The sequence below is a fragment of the Rhipicephalus microplus genome, chromosome 9, assembly GCF_043290135.1.
Source record: "Rhipicephalus microplus isolate Deutch F79 chromosome 9, USDA_Rmic, whole genome shotgun sequence".
Classification (NCBI taxonomy): domain Eukaryota; kingdom Metazoa; phylum Arthropoda; class Arachnida; order Ixodida; family Ixodidae; genus Rhipicephalus; species Rhipicephalus microplus.
In genome coordinates, this window is record NC_134708.1 from 13938092 (window position 1) to 13955138 (window position 17047).

General features: G+C 44.5%; 1 protein-coding gene across 3 annotated transcripts in view; it reads left to right on the forward strand.

The window, feature by feature from the left end:
• The window catches only part of LOC119164885 (trypsin alpha-3), a 51975-nt gene that overhangs the window by 24860 nt on the left and 10068 nt on the right, over nucleotides 1-17047 (forward strand). The window contains exons 2-7 of one of the 3 annotated variants that reach the window (XM_075873168.1): nucleotides 3425-3497; nucleotides 4197-4270; nucleotides 7805-7902; nucleotides 10514-10773; nucleotides 12451-12590; nucleotides 15677-16236. In XM_075873168.1, coding sequence (XP_075729283.1) covers nucleotides 10545-10773; nucleotides 12451-12590; nucleotides 15677-15862 — 555 coding nt within the window. In that variant the 5' untranslated portion in view covers nucleotides 3425-3497; nucleotides 4197-4270; nucleotides 7805-7902; nucleotides 10514-10544 and the 3' untranslated portion in view covers nucleotides 15863-16236. Of the gene's footprint in view, nucleotides 1-3424; nucleotides 3498-4129; nucleotides 4271-7804; nucleotides 7903-10513; nucleotides 10774-12450; nucleotides 12591-15676; nucleotides 16237-17047 lie in introns of those variants that run through there. The other 2 variants (XM_075873169.1, XM_075873170.1) reach the window with 2 other exon arrangements.

A 17047-nucleotide genomic window follows, 5' to 3' on the forward strand; every position in this document is an offset into this window, starting at 1 on the left:
CCAGTACTATAGCCATGCTTGCAAATTAGCAACAGCTTAGCATGTCTTAGCATGCTAAGGTTAGGGATGTTGAAGGTAGCCGGCGGATCTAGCCTTGCGTAATTTGCAGGCAATTGCCCCGCCCGGTTTCCTCTTTCCTAATTCTAGCTAATGTCCTTTGTTTGCTTTTACCTAAGCACGAGCAGGCTCTTAAAATAAAAATCGTGCAAAACGCGACGTAAGCATGCATAAGACGGCGGCTTGTGTGCAATTCCACATGCAGTATTGTGCCGGTATACTCTAGCACACATTTTTGGGGGCGGAGAGGAGGGGGAGATCAACCCTACTTATGTACGTTCGCACGTGCGTTTGTACGTGTGCATCTAACATACATGTGCATTTTTTTAAATTGGGGGAGCTCAAACCCGCCCACCATATTCCTTTCTCTTCCCCCTTCCTGCTTACACGAGTGTCAGTTATTCAACAGAAAGTGCGGTGTCATGTCCTTTATTTTTTTATGCTTAGCTAGTGTTTTCAAGTGCCACTTTTTTGTGTGGCCTTTCTATGAATTTGAAAAAAAAAACTTATTGCACCTTTTTGTCACGGCGTTTTATAATGCCCATTTTTTTTCTAAAACAAGACACACGCGCTATAGCAACATCACTGATGAAACATTCAGCCTGCTGCAAACCGATGAAAGTTTTAAAGTCTTCACTACCTTCAAAAACGACAACACCTGTTGGCGACCTTTCACGAAAACGCGCGCTTCCTCGTATTCACGTCCGGTAGCCTGCGTTGATCCTAACAGCTCCCGCACTCGGCATCTGGGCGGGAGCGAAATCACAAAGCGACAAGATTCTTGGCACGTCCTTTAAATAATCAACCGAACCGTATTAGGCCCGAGAAAAGCACCTGTTGCAAGCCCCGAACATGCAGACCATCTCGTTACTGTGTCCTCGGTGAATTGAAAAGTCGTAAAGAGTCTACGCGGCTCCTCGCAACGGCCTGAGCGACGCGCTGAGTCCAGATGGTGCAGTCGTGATCGTTGTTCCGCTTCTACGCTCTTTTCAAGAGTCGGGCACGTGTGCATTCACTCATTGTTTCAAGACTGCCCGCCTAGTAAGACGAAAGAGACCGTTTTGTTTATTGCTCTGCAGTTTCAAGCGGATCTGACGTCACTGCTTTTTGCTGATTGAACCCGAGCTGTGAATAGCCCTTAAGCGGTCACGTGGGCCTCCACGTCTACGCTGTCCGCGCCAGCCGGCGTGCAACAGCGGGCCACATGACATAACGCGAATTGCGAGGAAGTTATAATTTTTTTATATGTTTAGTGCAATTTATTACAATTATGTTTGCTTGCAGACTAGTTGTGGTCTGTGCTCTCTGCAAGCGCCGTTGCAATGATAACACAGGCTTAGGGGCATTGCTTTTACTACTTCTTGTTCAAGTAAGTGTGCTGTGGTTCAAGTACCACATGGTCGCTATTCCTTTGCTGGGTAAACCTACAATTGCAAAATTAGAGGCTCCTTCGAACTTAAACAAATGTTACATGTTTTTGTTTGTGTCCTCTAACAGCATCTGCGTAACTGCGAAAAAATGTGGGACGATGTCACAGGTATTGCGACATAGAGATTCAAGGGAGTACGAAGTCTCGAAGTGCCGGGAGATGACGATAGTTCATTTGTCGAAACATTTGCTGCATCGAGAATAATTCTTGAATGATTCCTCAGAATATATCGTCTACGATACGCTATATGACGTATTTGTTAATTTGGCTTTGTACAATATTTAGTGGTTATTGGTTGCATCCCCACGAATATCGTAGCTCTCACTGTTTCCCTGAGGCGAACTTAAGTGGCTATAACTGCAGTAATTACATTTACATACAAGTTATAGTTTGCAACCTTTCGTTCTTTTTTAGACAAGCCGTCAAACGTGCGTATAACTCAGTCGGTAACTGTCCTAATTCCGAAGTTTCCGCAGCGATCTCCTAAAGCGTATCTCTTAATCACATCGTGGCTTTGGGACGTGAAACCACTACAAGTATTTTAGATTACTATTGTTACTTCTGCATTTAAACATTGATTGATTGATTTGTGGGGTTTAACGTCCCAAAACCATCATTTGATTATGAGAGACGCCGTAGTGGAGGGCTCCGGAAATTTCGACCACCTTGGGTTCTTTAACGTGCACCCAAATCTGAGTACACGGGCCTACAACATTTCTGCCTCCATCGTCTGCATTTAAACAATCTCATTCGAAAGCGCAAGTTTTAGCATCTGTGAGAGCAGTTCATTAAAGTCCATCGTAAGTTATTTCCCAAAATGATGTTGCTGAAATCGTAATCACCGTTTTGTTTTTTCTTTGTTTACGAAATTCAGCACACGTGCAGGAACGCTATAATTTTTAACACCAATCCGCACATGTGAATTTTGCAAAATGTAAATCCGGAGTGTAAAACCACCAATGTTCCCTTAAGGAAATAAGTGAAAACTTAAGGGTTCGTTTTTCTTTGTTTCACACAATATGAATGAGAACTAACCGAGAATGAGGCCAAAAAAAGTGTATGGTATGTTGTTAATTGTATTTGTAACATAAATGTGAAGAAAGAAAAATGGACGACAAGATAACTTGGAGCTGATATGTAATTCTGCTCTTGAGCTAGTCCAAAATAATTCTGTCCGCTTTGTCCTTGGAAATTACAGATGCACCGCAAGTATCACCTCATTGAAAGACTCCCTAGAGCTTCCGTCACTCGCCTGTCGCCGTAAATTCTCCCGCATACGTCTTTTTCATAAAATATGCTACAGTCACACCCTGCATGATAACCTCATTCTCCCTCCATCTTACATCTCTCCTCGTTCTGACCGTCCCCAAAAGGTGGGAATCTTGCGATGTTCAGCTCGCACATGTTATGATTCCTTCATTCCCCGAACCTCAGAAGACTGGGACAATCTTCCAGGATCAATCACGTCGACTGTCCATCATTCTCATTTTCATGACGTTGTAAACTCAAGTGTACTGCTATGCAAGTAACCAATTATGTGATTCTTCTCTTGGCAAACTGTCTTATTTTTGGTTGGTGTGTTAAAACTGCTACTGTAACTTGTTTTTACTATTAATATGCTTTCTCACTAACAGTCTGATTCTCGCCTGAATAGTTACGACTTGTGCTGTTATTTTTCAGCTAACATTGTAGGTATAGAAGAAAGCTTGTAATGTGTTTCTTTTAAATTTACCACTCCCTTCTATAATGCATCTGGCCCTGAGGGTAATTTCAAATAAATAAATAAATAAATAAATAAAGCTACAGCCGTGGGCATCACTCCGTTCACTTTATAGTGTACACACTTGCGTTTCAAACGAGGAAGTGTCAGTCAGCGCCTCACTTCTTTCCTTGAGTTCAGTGTCAGTTCTCGCTAATACTCCCTTCATCTGTTTGCAGTGCTTGCTCTTGTCAACGCAAGTTGAGGCGCTAGACGGTCTTCAGCCTGGAGAAGTTGGCATCAACCACCAATGTGCGTGACCTTTGCACAAACCTAACCAATACGTGCCAATTATGTGTTCCACAAAGCGAAAATGGGTCCTACCCATTGTGCTTTTTTTGCGGCTGGGAAATTCTTGTTGTTGCTTGAAGCCCCTCTTTGTTATTTGTGCAACCACTGTTATTAGTTCCAATGTTATTACTTGCTTTGTATTTTTATTAGTTATTAGTTGCTCTGTAGTTGCTTTCCTTTGTAGTTGCTTTGTATTGTGACAGAAGTATCACCCACTAGCATTCTTTCCTATGTGTACCCCCTTACTCTATGCTCCGTAATAGAGCCTGTAAGGTATTTTTAAATAAATCAATCAATAAAAATAAATGACCGAAAAGTATACCATGAATGAAGAGATTTGCTGCGGCAGATGTTTCCATGTCGAAATCAACAAATGGCCGTGTCCTTGGCAATTCATTTTAAGTATGTGCCACCATTTCTTCAGAGAAGAGCACATGCTTTCCAGCTGAGTTTGAAATTTAATTATAAATTATCTGCGGCGAGCTCCATGAAAGTGCTTGGCGAGCCAAGTATATTAACAGAGTCGAAACTCCAGCGAAGTTCGCTGGGACTTCGACTTCCAATCAGCAGCATTTTCTTTCGATGTTCGAAAACTAGTGCAGGCCGGGCCACTTTAACCTCACAAAGTGTACATAAAACGTTTCCTTTTCTTTATTCCAGCGTGCGGCATTGCGTCTATTGATTTCCGCATAGTAAATGGCCTCGTAGCTGACATCGAGAGGTTTCCATGGCTGGTAAGATCAGGCTTTCCTTCCTTCAGTTATGTTTTCTTCTTTTTTTTCAGACGAAAGGCGTAGGTAAGTTCGTATCCCGCAGCTCTATAGGGTGCTTAAAGGGCAACCTTAGCTAACTTTTTAATGCTTTAACGCAGGGTTCGCAAACGCGTGACGCGTATGCGACGCCGCCCCCAAATGATTGTCTTCGTCCAGTTGATCTACATTTTTTTTTCATAAGTAACTTCATAGACTACACAGATGTGACAGCTCTCGAATTTTTTTTTTTCCTTAAGGCACCCCACTTGGTATCAGCATGTCAAAACATAACCGTGGAACAAAAACTACGTTAAAGAATCGGCGTGCAGATACAATTGCAGAGAGCAGTATCGATTTGTTTCTCGAATCCTGATGCCAAACTCTCTCAGAAATGGCCCACAAAGAAGGTGTAAAAAAGGCCTTCGAAATAGCCACTAACATTTTGTTAGCTAACGTTGTTAGTATAACGTTCTTAGTGCAAAATGTTAGCGCAGGAACATTCTGTTAAGAGTCAGTCGAACGGATTCGACGTACCTGAAAGCTATGTCGACTCGGTCCAACCATACATCATTTATTTAGGCTTGATCGAATCCATAGTACTGCTTATTTGGAACAAGCTTGATGGTGCATTGCGTAGACTGAACACTGTAGAGTTCGGGAAAAATTTTATGTGTTAGTCACATAAATTTGTGCGCACTATTGTTTGTTTCTGTGCTTTCGTTGATTTTTCTGTACCCGCTCCTGCAATGTCCCAGGCATGGGACAGCAGTACTTGTAAATAAAATAATAATAAATAAATTACCTGTAGGTTTCCCGCGATGTAAAGGCGTGATACATTCGGCTAGTTTTGTGGAACATTTCTCGTCTCAATAGAGGAGAATTGCCGATGAATATAGCCACACCGTCGAAAAATATGTTATAGCAGAACTGAAGAAATAAAACACCAATGGCACCAACACAAAAGGTGACACTAATGAACGCTCGTAGGCACCTTATTCCTTGCGCCCAGTATGGACCTACTAGCCTAACAAAAAGTTCTACTTGAAAGCAAGTATACTGACAGGAAAGATGGTCAACTTGAAACTGGATAAAATTAAGACGCACACGCAAGAAGTGCATGCACAGCGCATTCGCGAGAACTGGTACGCCTCTTATGAAAACGTAAAAAGACGAAAAAAAAAACAACCTATCCCTTCATCGTGACGCATGTCGACACGTGGCGAAGGTGACGTAGTGATTTCTAATTCCAAGCACTTATCTCATTAGATAGGATTATTCCTTCCCTTTTAGATATACAGAAGCTACACTAATACACAGATATGCTGTCGCAGTTGCCCTTCCATTCTAAAGCTGTGTTTTTTTTTTTTTCCTATGTCGACACGGTATCATTTCATGATCAACCCCTTTCATTATAGCAGCAAGGAAGGAAGGAAGGAAAATAGAGGGAAAAGAAAGGCAGGGAGGTTATCCAGCCTATAGGCAGCCGGTTTGCTACCCTGCGCATGGGAGAGGGATGGGGGAGATGAAAGAGAGCAGAGAGGGAAGAGAGAAACAGCACATTCGGCAGCACACGCGCGCACACTCAGTCATAGTCCAAGATGGCAAGGTGGGCCAGTTGGACGACGTTCATAATTAAAAATTTTATTAAAGCGCACTCAAAAAACGGACGGACAGAGGAGGCTGATAAAGGAAGCGCTGACCTTGTCAGCCTCATCTGTCCGTCCGTTTTTTAGAGCGCTTCAACAAAAAATGTCCTTTCATTATATTGAACTTTTATTGTTCACTGCTTTTCCACGTTGTTGTTTTTTTTTAAATCTCGCTAGTTACTGCGCAGACGCTGTAGAGGTCCGACGGATTCTTCCTATTCGCCTCATGGGCTTTACGCGCCAGAACCACGAAATGATTATGAGAGACGGCGTAACGGAGGGGCTCCGGAAGTTTCGACCATTTGATGCTCTTGAACGTGTACACACATCACACAGTACATAGGTCTCTAGAATTTCTTTCGGCATCGAAGTGCGACTGCCACGGCCCTGATCAAGCCCGTGGATTTCACGGTCAGCACACTAGCCCCGCAGCTACTGCACCACCATGACGGACGATTCTTCGCACCTTAAAATAATTCATTTCCAAGTTGATCTCTGTTCCTTTCACCTGTGCAGTTATGTATCAGCGACCGCCACGGTGGAACAGCTACAGTGCTCAGCTGCTGAACCGAAGGTTGCGGGTTCGGTACCGGTCGTGGCAGTCGCATTTCGGCGAAGGCCAAACGGTAGAGGCCTGACTACTGTGTCAGTGTACGTCAAGGAACCTCATATTGTCGAAGTTTCCGGATCCTTCTGTACTATGGCGTCCCCACAATCATATCGTAGTTTTCGGACGCGAAACACCAATTGGTATTACGATTAGTTATGTATGGGCGATTGTTCACTCTTGACTCGCTCGCTGGATTCCGTGCCGACCGATTGTGCCCTCGCGATCTCCGACCTCCGCGTAGCTCTGGCCGACTGGGCTGGCCCTACGTCATCTCCTGACGCCGATCTCCGACGACAGCGCAGCTCTGACCTACTGGACTTGCCCTACGCTATCTCCTGACGCCGACAAGAGCTCTCGCAAGTGGTGCCCCGTCCTCGGACTCCTGTGACCGTCTTTCCATCTTTCCTATCTCTCCTATTCCCTCGATATGTCCTCGCTCGCTGGTCTAGCGATTCTCTCTTTTTCTGTACCTTTACTTCTATCCTTTTAATCCCTGCTCACCCCATCCCCTGTGAGCTACTGTTGAGGTGTCGCATCGTGATGCAGACAGTTATGGGGTTCGATTTTCTCTTCTTTTCCCTCTCTTAGAATCACATAGTTATTCACTCTACGTTCTCGAAATAGCGGCGACTTGCAGCTTGTCGACATGGTCCCGTTGCCCGCTGCGAAGTTTCCACGTAAGTAGAAGCATCGAGAAGATGGTTAGTCGGTATACGTTCATTTTTTTGCAGCGCTGTTCGTTAATTTTTCAAGAAAAGGTTCGGCAGAAACTGTTTCATTCAGACTCTGTCGAACCTAGCAAAAGTTACAGTCACTGAGCGAGTCTAACAAACGAACCATTTTTTTTTACATTTGGGAACCTGTGCAGGTTCCTGTCAAAAATTCAGTTAACGTGGCACCGTTTATTCGTGCACAGCACTTCAGCGGGCCGGACCATCGTCGGCTGTCATAGCTTGGCGCAGCACAAGCACATATAGCATGTCTATCTGAGCACGCGCCCCCGCTGAAGCGAAGTCTTCCTCCTCTGGTTCTTCGAGCACGTTGATGATGATAGAAATAAATCAAAAAAGAAAAGAACTGTTAAAGAGAGCTGGAAAGAAAGACAAAACCCGAGAGAAACACAGAAGGCTGCCCAGCTCCACGTTTCCACCAGGCTTTGGCACCACCAGTGCAAGCTGCCTTACTTTTTTTTGGCTTGACATCCAACGATAGGTTTGCGTTCCCATTGTTGAGTTACCTACCAATCCTTTTCCGTTGCAGGTGTTCCTCCGGGTTCGTTACCGCAGCGTAGTAACTCGGTGTGCCGGATCGATCATTACCTCAAGGCACATCCTCACAGCGGGCCACTGCACAATATGGTGAGAGCGCCCAGCACCTACGCCTATATACAGATAACTGCGCTTCAGTCATTAGGTAGTAATTATATTAAAAAAAGACAAGGCGTGTTAACACGTACGACCAAAATAAGTAAAGACAACCCATTTGAAAGGGTGCTTAGGTGGGCTAGATAGTTCACGAACATTGCGGCAGAACAGCGCAGACAAAGCGACGCAGAACAAACAAGTCAGTGTATTGATTGGTTGATTGATATGTAGGGTTTAACGCTCCAAAACCACCATATGATTATGAGAGACGCCGTAGAGGAGGGCTCCGGAAATTTCCACCTCCGGGGGTTATTTAACGTGCGCCCAAATCTGAGCACACGGGCCTACAACATTTCCGCCTCCATCGGGAACGTAGCCGCCACAGCTGGGATTCGGTCCCGCGACCTGCGGGTGAGTAGCCGAGTACCTTAGCCACTAGACCACCGCGGCGGAGCCAAACAGGTCTGGTGTATAGGACCCAGTGTTCCGACATCTGTGTTATTCGTCCCATTGTCTGCGTTGTTTCACCACAACCACAATTATCGCCCCTGGACGAGTCAAGCCGGTATGGTATTGACCCTTCTCTTGCGTGCATGTTTGCACGTGCTCTCTAACGTGAGACACAGAAAGAGAGACCTTAAACTTGAAGAAAGAAAACTGATTTTAACCAGCTTGACCAGCGTTTACATACCGTTGTCATGCTGCTCTGCAGAGGGATGGGAAACTGGATTTAGAAAATTCCAGAAGACGGGAAGCTACCAGCTAGCTGAGTTCCCCGTTATTCTATACATTTTCTACAAGCTTTGCAGTAACGCAATTACAGCAAATAAGTTACGTCTTGATGTAATAGGTAATGTTAGGAAGTTGCATTCGGGAGCCAGTGGTTTATTAATGTAATGACTTACTCCAAGTGAGTAAATTCAAGTAAATTACTCGTTGCTTTTCCGCTTCTTTTTTACTAAAATGCAGCAAGTCCGCTTTCGTTGTCGCGTAAAATTTCACCAAGAAAGGAAAGAACAGCAGCTAAGACAACTGAGCCTGTGTGTCGAACCTCTACAGCACGAGAATGAGGCAGGCCCACGGAAAAGCCACGGAGCAATCCAACTCTGAACCTTACATGAAGTTGCCTTCGCTTACTTTAGTTAGTTTAGAACAATAATCTTCAAAAGTAATAGTAATGTAATGTCACTGGTTTCAGCAATCTGTAGTTGTGCTGTTGTAACATAGTTCAATGACATTTAAAGTACTCTGGGAATGTAATTAGTAATGCAACTGAATCCCATTCAAGAGTGACTTCATCGTCTCTAATCCTCTTTAAGTTTCTTACACGTAACTTCGCGTGGATGCAGTAAAATGTAAATATTGTGTATTATACCAGACTTTACCTCCAATTTAAGCTAAAATTCCAGGCTTCTGTGTATTTCGCTTTGCGTTGTGGTATTAGAGAAATACCAGGACGCGAGCAAAAAAGTGGCGGCGCACTGCTGACATCCAGTTGTAGGTGCTGACTGAAACTCGTTCACTATCGCTTACATCACTGCTTAGCCCCTGACGTCGTCGCCTTATTTTTTGACGTAACGATTTCAGCAACAAACTACATGTCACCCCTTATTTTCACTCAACTGCAACACGACAGAACGTTCCCAGATTAATTCGTTCTAGCGTACAACGCACTGTCCCACTATGCTACTGTAAGCACTAGAGTGTGCTTTTTCATATGATTTTCCGATATTTCGCTTTAACAATATTACTTAAATCTTTCAAATAACAACCACAGAGCAGGATGCTCCCGCTATCTCGTCGGTAGCGTGAGCGTCGGCAGGGGGCGCGAATGGGGCATTTTTGCATAACTGCAAGGTTCCCCTGCAAAGTCAAAACGGGCTCAACGAGAAACAGGCACATGTATGAGGCCTTCTATCAGTTAACTAATATAGAGAGGTAGTGTGTATTGTTACCAACAATTGCTATGCACACAAAGCTATGAGCAAGATGTACTAGACACGTGGTACTTCTCTATTAGGACCTCGCCCACCCTCTACTAAATGGTGACAGATACCCATTCGTGCGCGTGCTCCACAACCCTTACGGCCACCCAGGTAAAGTAATATCCTGCCCGTAGACATTTGGAAGTCTTCACGTGACGTCATCATACAACTAAGTTGCATGATCCACTGCACTGCCCATGTGCTTCTGGGGATAAACAGATTGAAGTAAAACCAAGCTTCTCAGTGGGCTGAATGTCTGGCAACAAGGTAGCCTCGATTACGTCACTGCATGTTTCCTGCAAAGGCTTTGTGGTCAGTGTAACTGAACGTACGCATCTTCCAAAGCTCAAAGCACCGATCACACACGGATGGTACACGGAAACAGGGCGGAGTCTCTTCCTTGCATGCCTTGCTTTGTGCTCATTAAAATGTATATTCCGACGTTTTATGTAGTAACAGCGCAATGACAAAAGGACAAATAAACACAGAATATGCTCACAAGTCCGACACCTAATCGACTAGCCTAAACCAATGCACTGCTGTAGATATACAAGTTCATTTATCCCAAACTACAGCCCAAATGTCTGATTTGAACGGCGCAATCGATCATGGCCACTCAGGACCAACAATCAGAAGGCCACGAGCATCGTGATGCTGTACGGCGCCTCCGAGTTCTCCGCTGGCACCAAGGTGATTGTGAAGCACTTCTACCGACACGAGAATTTCGACTTCCAAACGTTCAAGAACGACCTGGCCATTCTGTGGCTGGATGAACCGATCAAACTGGGACCCAAGGCTCGCACCATCTGCCTACCGAAGTCGCCTCAGAATCTCGTCGGAAAGACCGTGGTCGTAGCCGGCTGGGGAGTCACCACAGAGAGTGAGCGAGCTTGTCGATTTCATCATCATCATCATAATCATCAACAGCCCTTCCATTTTGAAGTTGCACGACAAATGCATTTGCCTAGAACCTTGTAGAAGAGATCGCGGGAGACGCATGTCACTGAAAGTTATGCAACAGATAAGCAGCTGTAACAGTTTATGTAATAGCTACCGTAGCTGTGGCATTGCACGTACGTGTCCGCTTCAGCTGCGGGAAGTGCGGGGTTCGATCCCCAGTGCCGGCCGGCCGCACACCGGTATAGCTAAACAGGGTACAGGCGGGCTTCGAGGGGCTGTGACGCGTCACCCCAGTGGTGAAGCTTACTCTGCCTGGAGGACTCCCAACCCGTTGCGCGGGGACCCGGTAGTGTTGGGCCCTTGGTGCTTTTCCTTACACGTGATGTCTATCGTTTGCAAAAGTGTACGGGTTCTTTGAATGGTTATTCATTGGTAATTGTGAAATTATCTCTCATACTGAGCATTAGTTTCATGGTTTGCCATAACCAAAGCGAGTAATAAAAGGTTACTTGAAACGAAGCTTGTCCCTTGTAAACACGCGAAAGCCCAGTGGCAAAGTTGAGATATGTGAGGCACCGGAGGTAATAGAAAAACAGAAGCTGAGCGCGAATGCTAGGAGGAAATTGTAGTTCTTACGTGCGGTATCCAAAACATTCGAAGTAGCACCTACCTCTTTCTGTTAAATCAATAGCAACTTCAAGTGCAGTTTTGTCAACTCTAGCTCAACGACTCAGTACCACTATAGTAGTAGCATAACTATCACTCAACGTGTGAAATATACCAAACTAATCCATCGCACGAAGCAATGAAATGCACCTTTGAGTATACTTGGCAGACAAGCATTGCAAAATGTGTAATGCATCTGTATTATTTTGATTCCTTATGTGGGTGTACAGTCTTGAAAATTCCATGCACTGTTGCTAAACCAATCAATTTTGCGATCAAAATGGAATCTTTATCCGAATATGCTTTTGAAGCAAAAGTTTCGATGCTAAGGCTTGCATTTCGATTATGCCATGCGAGCTGCTTGTGCGGACGTTCCAGGTCCTTCTCTTGTTCAGAGTAGAGGCAACACTTCTTGCAAGGGCCCCGTGCCCCCCCCCCCCCACCACCACACCCTAATAATATTTGTCTTTCAAACAGTATACATTGTTTTTTTCATGATTAACTGAAGCATAAGGACTATGCTAGCGGAATGCATATATTTGTCTCCTAGGAGGTCCTTACTCAAATTGTAGAGGATATTTCACATCCAATTTGAAAGCCCTTCTATTTTGTAGTTTGTATACATGTATTCAGTCCCCTTCATTCGTATAGAGCTATTGAAATGGCAACTGCGTTTCGACCACCTTTAAGGAAATTCAATGGCACGATGCAATTACGTGAGCTGTTAATCCATGCTCGCTTATCTAGGTTCGTTTTCAAAAGCATGCTTCAAATTTTATATATTTACAAATCAAATCTGCATCATGAAAACTAAATGGCTGATATGGCAAGAACTGTGTCGCTGCTTGTGATTTTTGAAACTTGTTGAGCATTGTTTGGATTTGTGTTTTATAAAAAAAGTATTACTAGTGTTCATATGCACACGGTGTCAACATTCAAAAGTCTGCAGCTAGGTACCTAAACACGACCACACCTAACGTGTCATTTGCAGATGGCACCGGTTCGCCTGTGCTACGGTACACAACCCAGGTGGTCTGGAACTTGGAGCAATGCATCCAGGGACTCGGAGGAATAGCATTCTATTCACCGCAGCAAATCTGTGCCTACAAGAGGGGCTCCGACGCGTGTCAGGTAAGTCGCACTGTTCTTCATCGCTTGCTTTCCCACGTACGAAGCTTGCCAGGAACGTTTAGCTTGCCAGGAACGCTTGCCAGGAACGTTTGACAGGAAGCTTGCCAGGAACATTTGCTACGGTTACTAGATGAGTGTGGATCGGAAAAGAAAATTACATGGTCTTACGGCGCGCAATTTAGCAGTGCGAGAGAAACAAAAAAACAACAGTTGATCTCTACGCATCGGCATAAAAGGTATCGGTGGCTAAAGCCTTCTTTTTCATGTCAGTAGATTGTACTGATCGCCCTCGAAAGCTTTTCGCAGCCTACGTGGTCTTGCACTGCATCCGAAATCGTAGGCACTGCAAGTTTCCTACACATCAAGGGATTTCGCAATGCCTCCGGGATTGGCACATCTGGGGCCAAAAGCCCATTTCATGCACTGACATCGTCAGTAGAAGCCACGTTACGCACAGTCACAATGACGTCGTGGAGCCGTCGTAACGACGCCACAATCAGGCTATCTGTGACGTTAGGATGACGTCACATGGTCACGTCCTCACATGATGGCTTTTTGCATGATTTTTCCAGACGACGATGGTCAGTTTTCACGTTGTATGAGACACTTAAGGCTTTCACCTTAAAGACAGGCAGACAATGTGTGCACGATGCATCGTGGACAATAGTGTATGCCGACAGTTCGCACAATCGATTGATTGATCGATTTTATTATTATTATTATTATTATTATTATTATTATTATTATTATTATTATTATTATTATTATTATTATTATTATTATTATTATTATTATTATTATTATTATTGAGGAGGAGTACGAGATCATAATAATGCACCAGGATGCTGATGCGCTACAAGCAATGAAACGAGATGACAACCAGTAAAAAAGTCCTACCACGATATGAGGCATCCCAAAAGAGGTGTTTGTCGTTTCCATGGCTGCGTACTATCAGCGCTGTCCACACATTGGAGCCAGACTACACATTTAAAATATTTTAACTTTGATATTTAAGTACTTGTCGCGCAGCATCTGCAAGTTAGCCCCGCCGCAATGGACAGTATCACAAGTCGACACAGTTTACTGGGTTTGCAAAATCTGCGCACTGCACGCAGCCTAAATTGCAGAAACTGCCGTCAGAGCCTCCGGACGTTCATTCGCTGATCATTGTCTACGCGAACCACGTGCGACTGATGTCACACTGACAGCTGTTACTAGTATAGCACGTCGCAAGTTGCAGTCTACCCGTGAGGTCAGACTTGTGTGGACACGCCACTTCGAAGCCTTCCCCTTTATACTGAAACCGAAATATAGCCTTTTTAACAGTGCGTTATTTTAAATATTCGGCAGATCCCACGTACCTTGGGAATCTACGTTACGCGAAACATGCGGAGGGAAAGTGATGGTGTTGTAAATCATTACTGAGCGACACGTAACGAAACCACGCAAAATATACGTACAAATGTTTTACACACAGATATAAGTATTGTTGAACGGTCGCATATTTCTTATACAAGCAGTTGTTTACACTTGCGCAATGATGCCAACAGTAACATGAGCAGTAGCAACACTGGAAGCGGTAAGCTCATATGTAGTGCTTCTGCTCGCGAGGAAGGCAGCCCTGAACACTGCTACATAAATCAACTTCAGTCGATGGCACTTAACTACAATTGACGTTAACCTGACTATAAGGTTGCATCATAGAAGCACCTATGTAATGTTTATAAAGTTGGATAGCCAGCATTGCAACCAGGGAGGGTTAGTGAACAATACGCCTGAATAGTTCATTTTCCCCTAGCAGTACCGAAACCAGGCGTGGATATATGCTAGAATACTTTATTGCCCCGCAGAATGCTTTGGTTCGTTGGTTCGATTCCAACAGGTGCTTTGATATGTATTATATTCAATTGTCGGGTGAACGCTGCCAATGTTAGCTTTTTCTTGCGCTCTCAGGTCAATACTACCAATGTCTGTTCTCGCCATTCTTGTGCAGATATAAACTTTCAATTACCCGCGGCACATGTCCGCATACCTATGGCACATGCCCGCCGTGCCACACATCTGGTGAAAGGGGTTTGATGACGTGTGCGACGGGATTGTCACATTCTTCATGTCATGACCAGCATGTCATAATCGTCAATCTTACCCTCCCATGCTAATTTTGGCTCACTGCATATTAAGGCGGTGATCACGAGAGCCCCCAGACGTAGGCGGCTGGCTGGCTGGCTGGCTGGCTGGCTGGCTAGCTAGCTAGCTAGCTAGCTCGTACGCAAAGATTGGCTTCGCGGTCAATATATTCAATGCATCTCCAACCACAACGGCACTCTTTTTAGAGTTTTCGAAATCCATGTTGTTATTTAGGGCCGCAGTACCCATAATTTATAAAATGTATCTTAGTACTTCTTTTTAAAGCTGGCATAGTTCATACATGAATCGTAGTGAATGACATCCAGTAGTGCATAAGCGAAGGGACAAATTATCTGAGCCAGCAAAACAGAATTGGCATAAACATAAATCGACAGGAGCATGCGCAGCAGAGTTTATAAGTAGAAAAAATGACTCATGCTAATCTCGCACATGGGTGAAGTGAGAAAAAAATTGTTTTTTTAATTAGGGTTGCATGACAGATTTGGCATGTCTTGGACGTATACCTGCCGCCAAAGTATAGCTTGGTTGAACCTGCTGCTGGGCTAGTTGGTAATTAGTCATAATGCAATATTTAGTGCTATCACAGTCCCTTAATTTTGAAGGACTCTGGTGCTATTTAGCATTTCTTTGTTGACGCACACATCTACACTCGCACACAATAAACGCTCGCCCTCCCCAGAAAGATCTTTGAGGGGACTGTTCACTTTTTCACTTGTATCAATCATTGTAAACACGCACTCACCTGAAGCCTACCTTGGCATAAAAATATCTTTTTTTCTAAATAAAAATGTAGGACGTTAGCACTCGTGTTGTCCGTGTTTTTTTCGCATGCCTTCGTTTCTTTAGAAATATGTAACAGCTAGCCGAGGAGCACGTTCTGGTCAGCCTCACCTTCCTACTGCAAGTGCAGTGAACGCGACTTGTGCACCACGTTGCAGGGAGACTCGGGCGCCCCGCTGACGCTCAAGAACGGGGACGTCTATGAGATTGTGGGCCTAGTGTCTTTCGGAGACGGTTGCAACGTCGAAGGCGTGCCAGGAGTCTACACAAACATCGAGATGTACACCACCTGGATACGGGATGCCATCGAGTCGCCAGATAAATACGAGAACACGTACGCATGAGAGAATAAAGAAAAACGACACACTAAGAAGTGCAGTAAAAAAAAGGGGGGGGGGGGGAGGCAACGCAACAAAAGAAGCGGCTTGAATGTATTTCTTAAAAGGGCACTAAATTCAAATAGCAATTTACGTCAAAATGAAAGCTTAATGTATGACAACATCTGAAGCGACAATATTATCAACAGCAGCGTCCTACTTACCTAGAAATTAAGGTAAACGCACAAAGAATACATGCGCCGCCGTAGGGAATTCTCAAAATGATCCCGATGACGTCAGACGAACCACCTACAATTAATCACTTGTAATCGATATGGCTGCCCTAAATAAACAACCTTCCGTGCATCAAGAGACGCAATAAAATGCTGCTGCTTTGTTTCTGTTTGATTCATGGAAAAAGAACCGCCAGACGTTATTATGGCAAATGGCGCGAGTGGTTCAAAACTTAAGATTTCGCGGGGTTAAACTAAACAGGTCGTGCCATGTAGCGGGGCAGAGTTGAACCAAAACACGTCTTCCGCCTCGGAGCCAATGACCGGAAATTGATGTATTCCCGTTGTTGCTGCTGGGACTTTAGCTGCTTTCGTTCTGCTGCTACTATTATCGGTGGCCGCGCAGTAACACCGGGCAACGTTGTGCACGGCAACAGTGACGTGAGACGTTCCGCTTTCTGAGGCGAGTAATTTCAACTGCGCCAACTCCATGCGGACCCCTAAAACGTGATTTTATTTCAAAATGATTAAGCCCTTTCTTGGCCCAAAAGTAACTTAGAAGTGTGGCAGCTTCGGCTAGTTGGTATGGCATGACGATAGTTATAGCGCGAGAACAAAGCGACGACACAGAGTCTCTGTGTCGTCGTTTTGTTCTCGCGCTATAATTGTCATGCCAAAAGTAACGCTACGGGGTTTCTGGACCACTATTTCAACAATCAACGTCAACATAAAAGTTTTTTAGAGTCACTTTAATGTCATTAAGTCGTGGTTTTCGAACATTAAACTCTAGGCATTGGTATTTATTTTTTAATGCTTTCCTCTGTGGATAGAGTCATTTCAAGCGCAAATCGAGTCCCTTCGGGATTTTAAGGAAGGAAGGAAGCGAAGAAAGAGGCAGAAGGCATGTAGGTCAACCTGAAAGACTTCCGCTGGCTACCCTACACTGGTGATTAGGGAAGGGAAATAAAAGATGACAAAG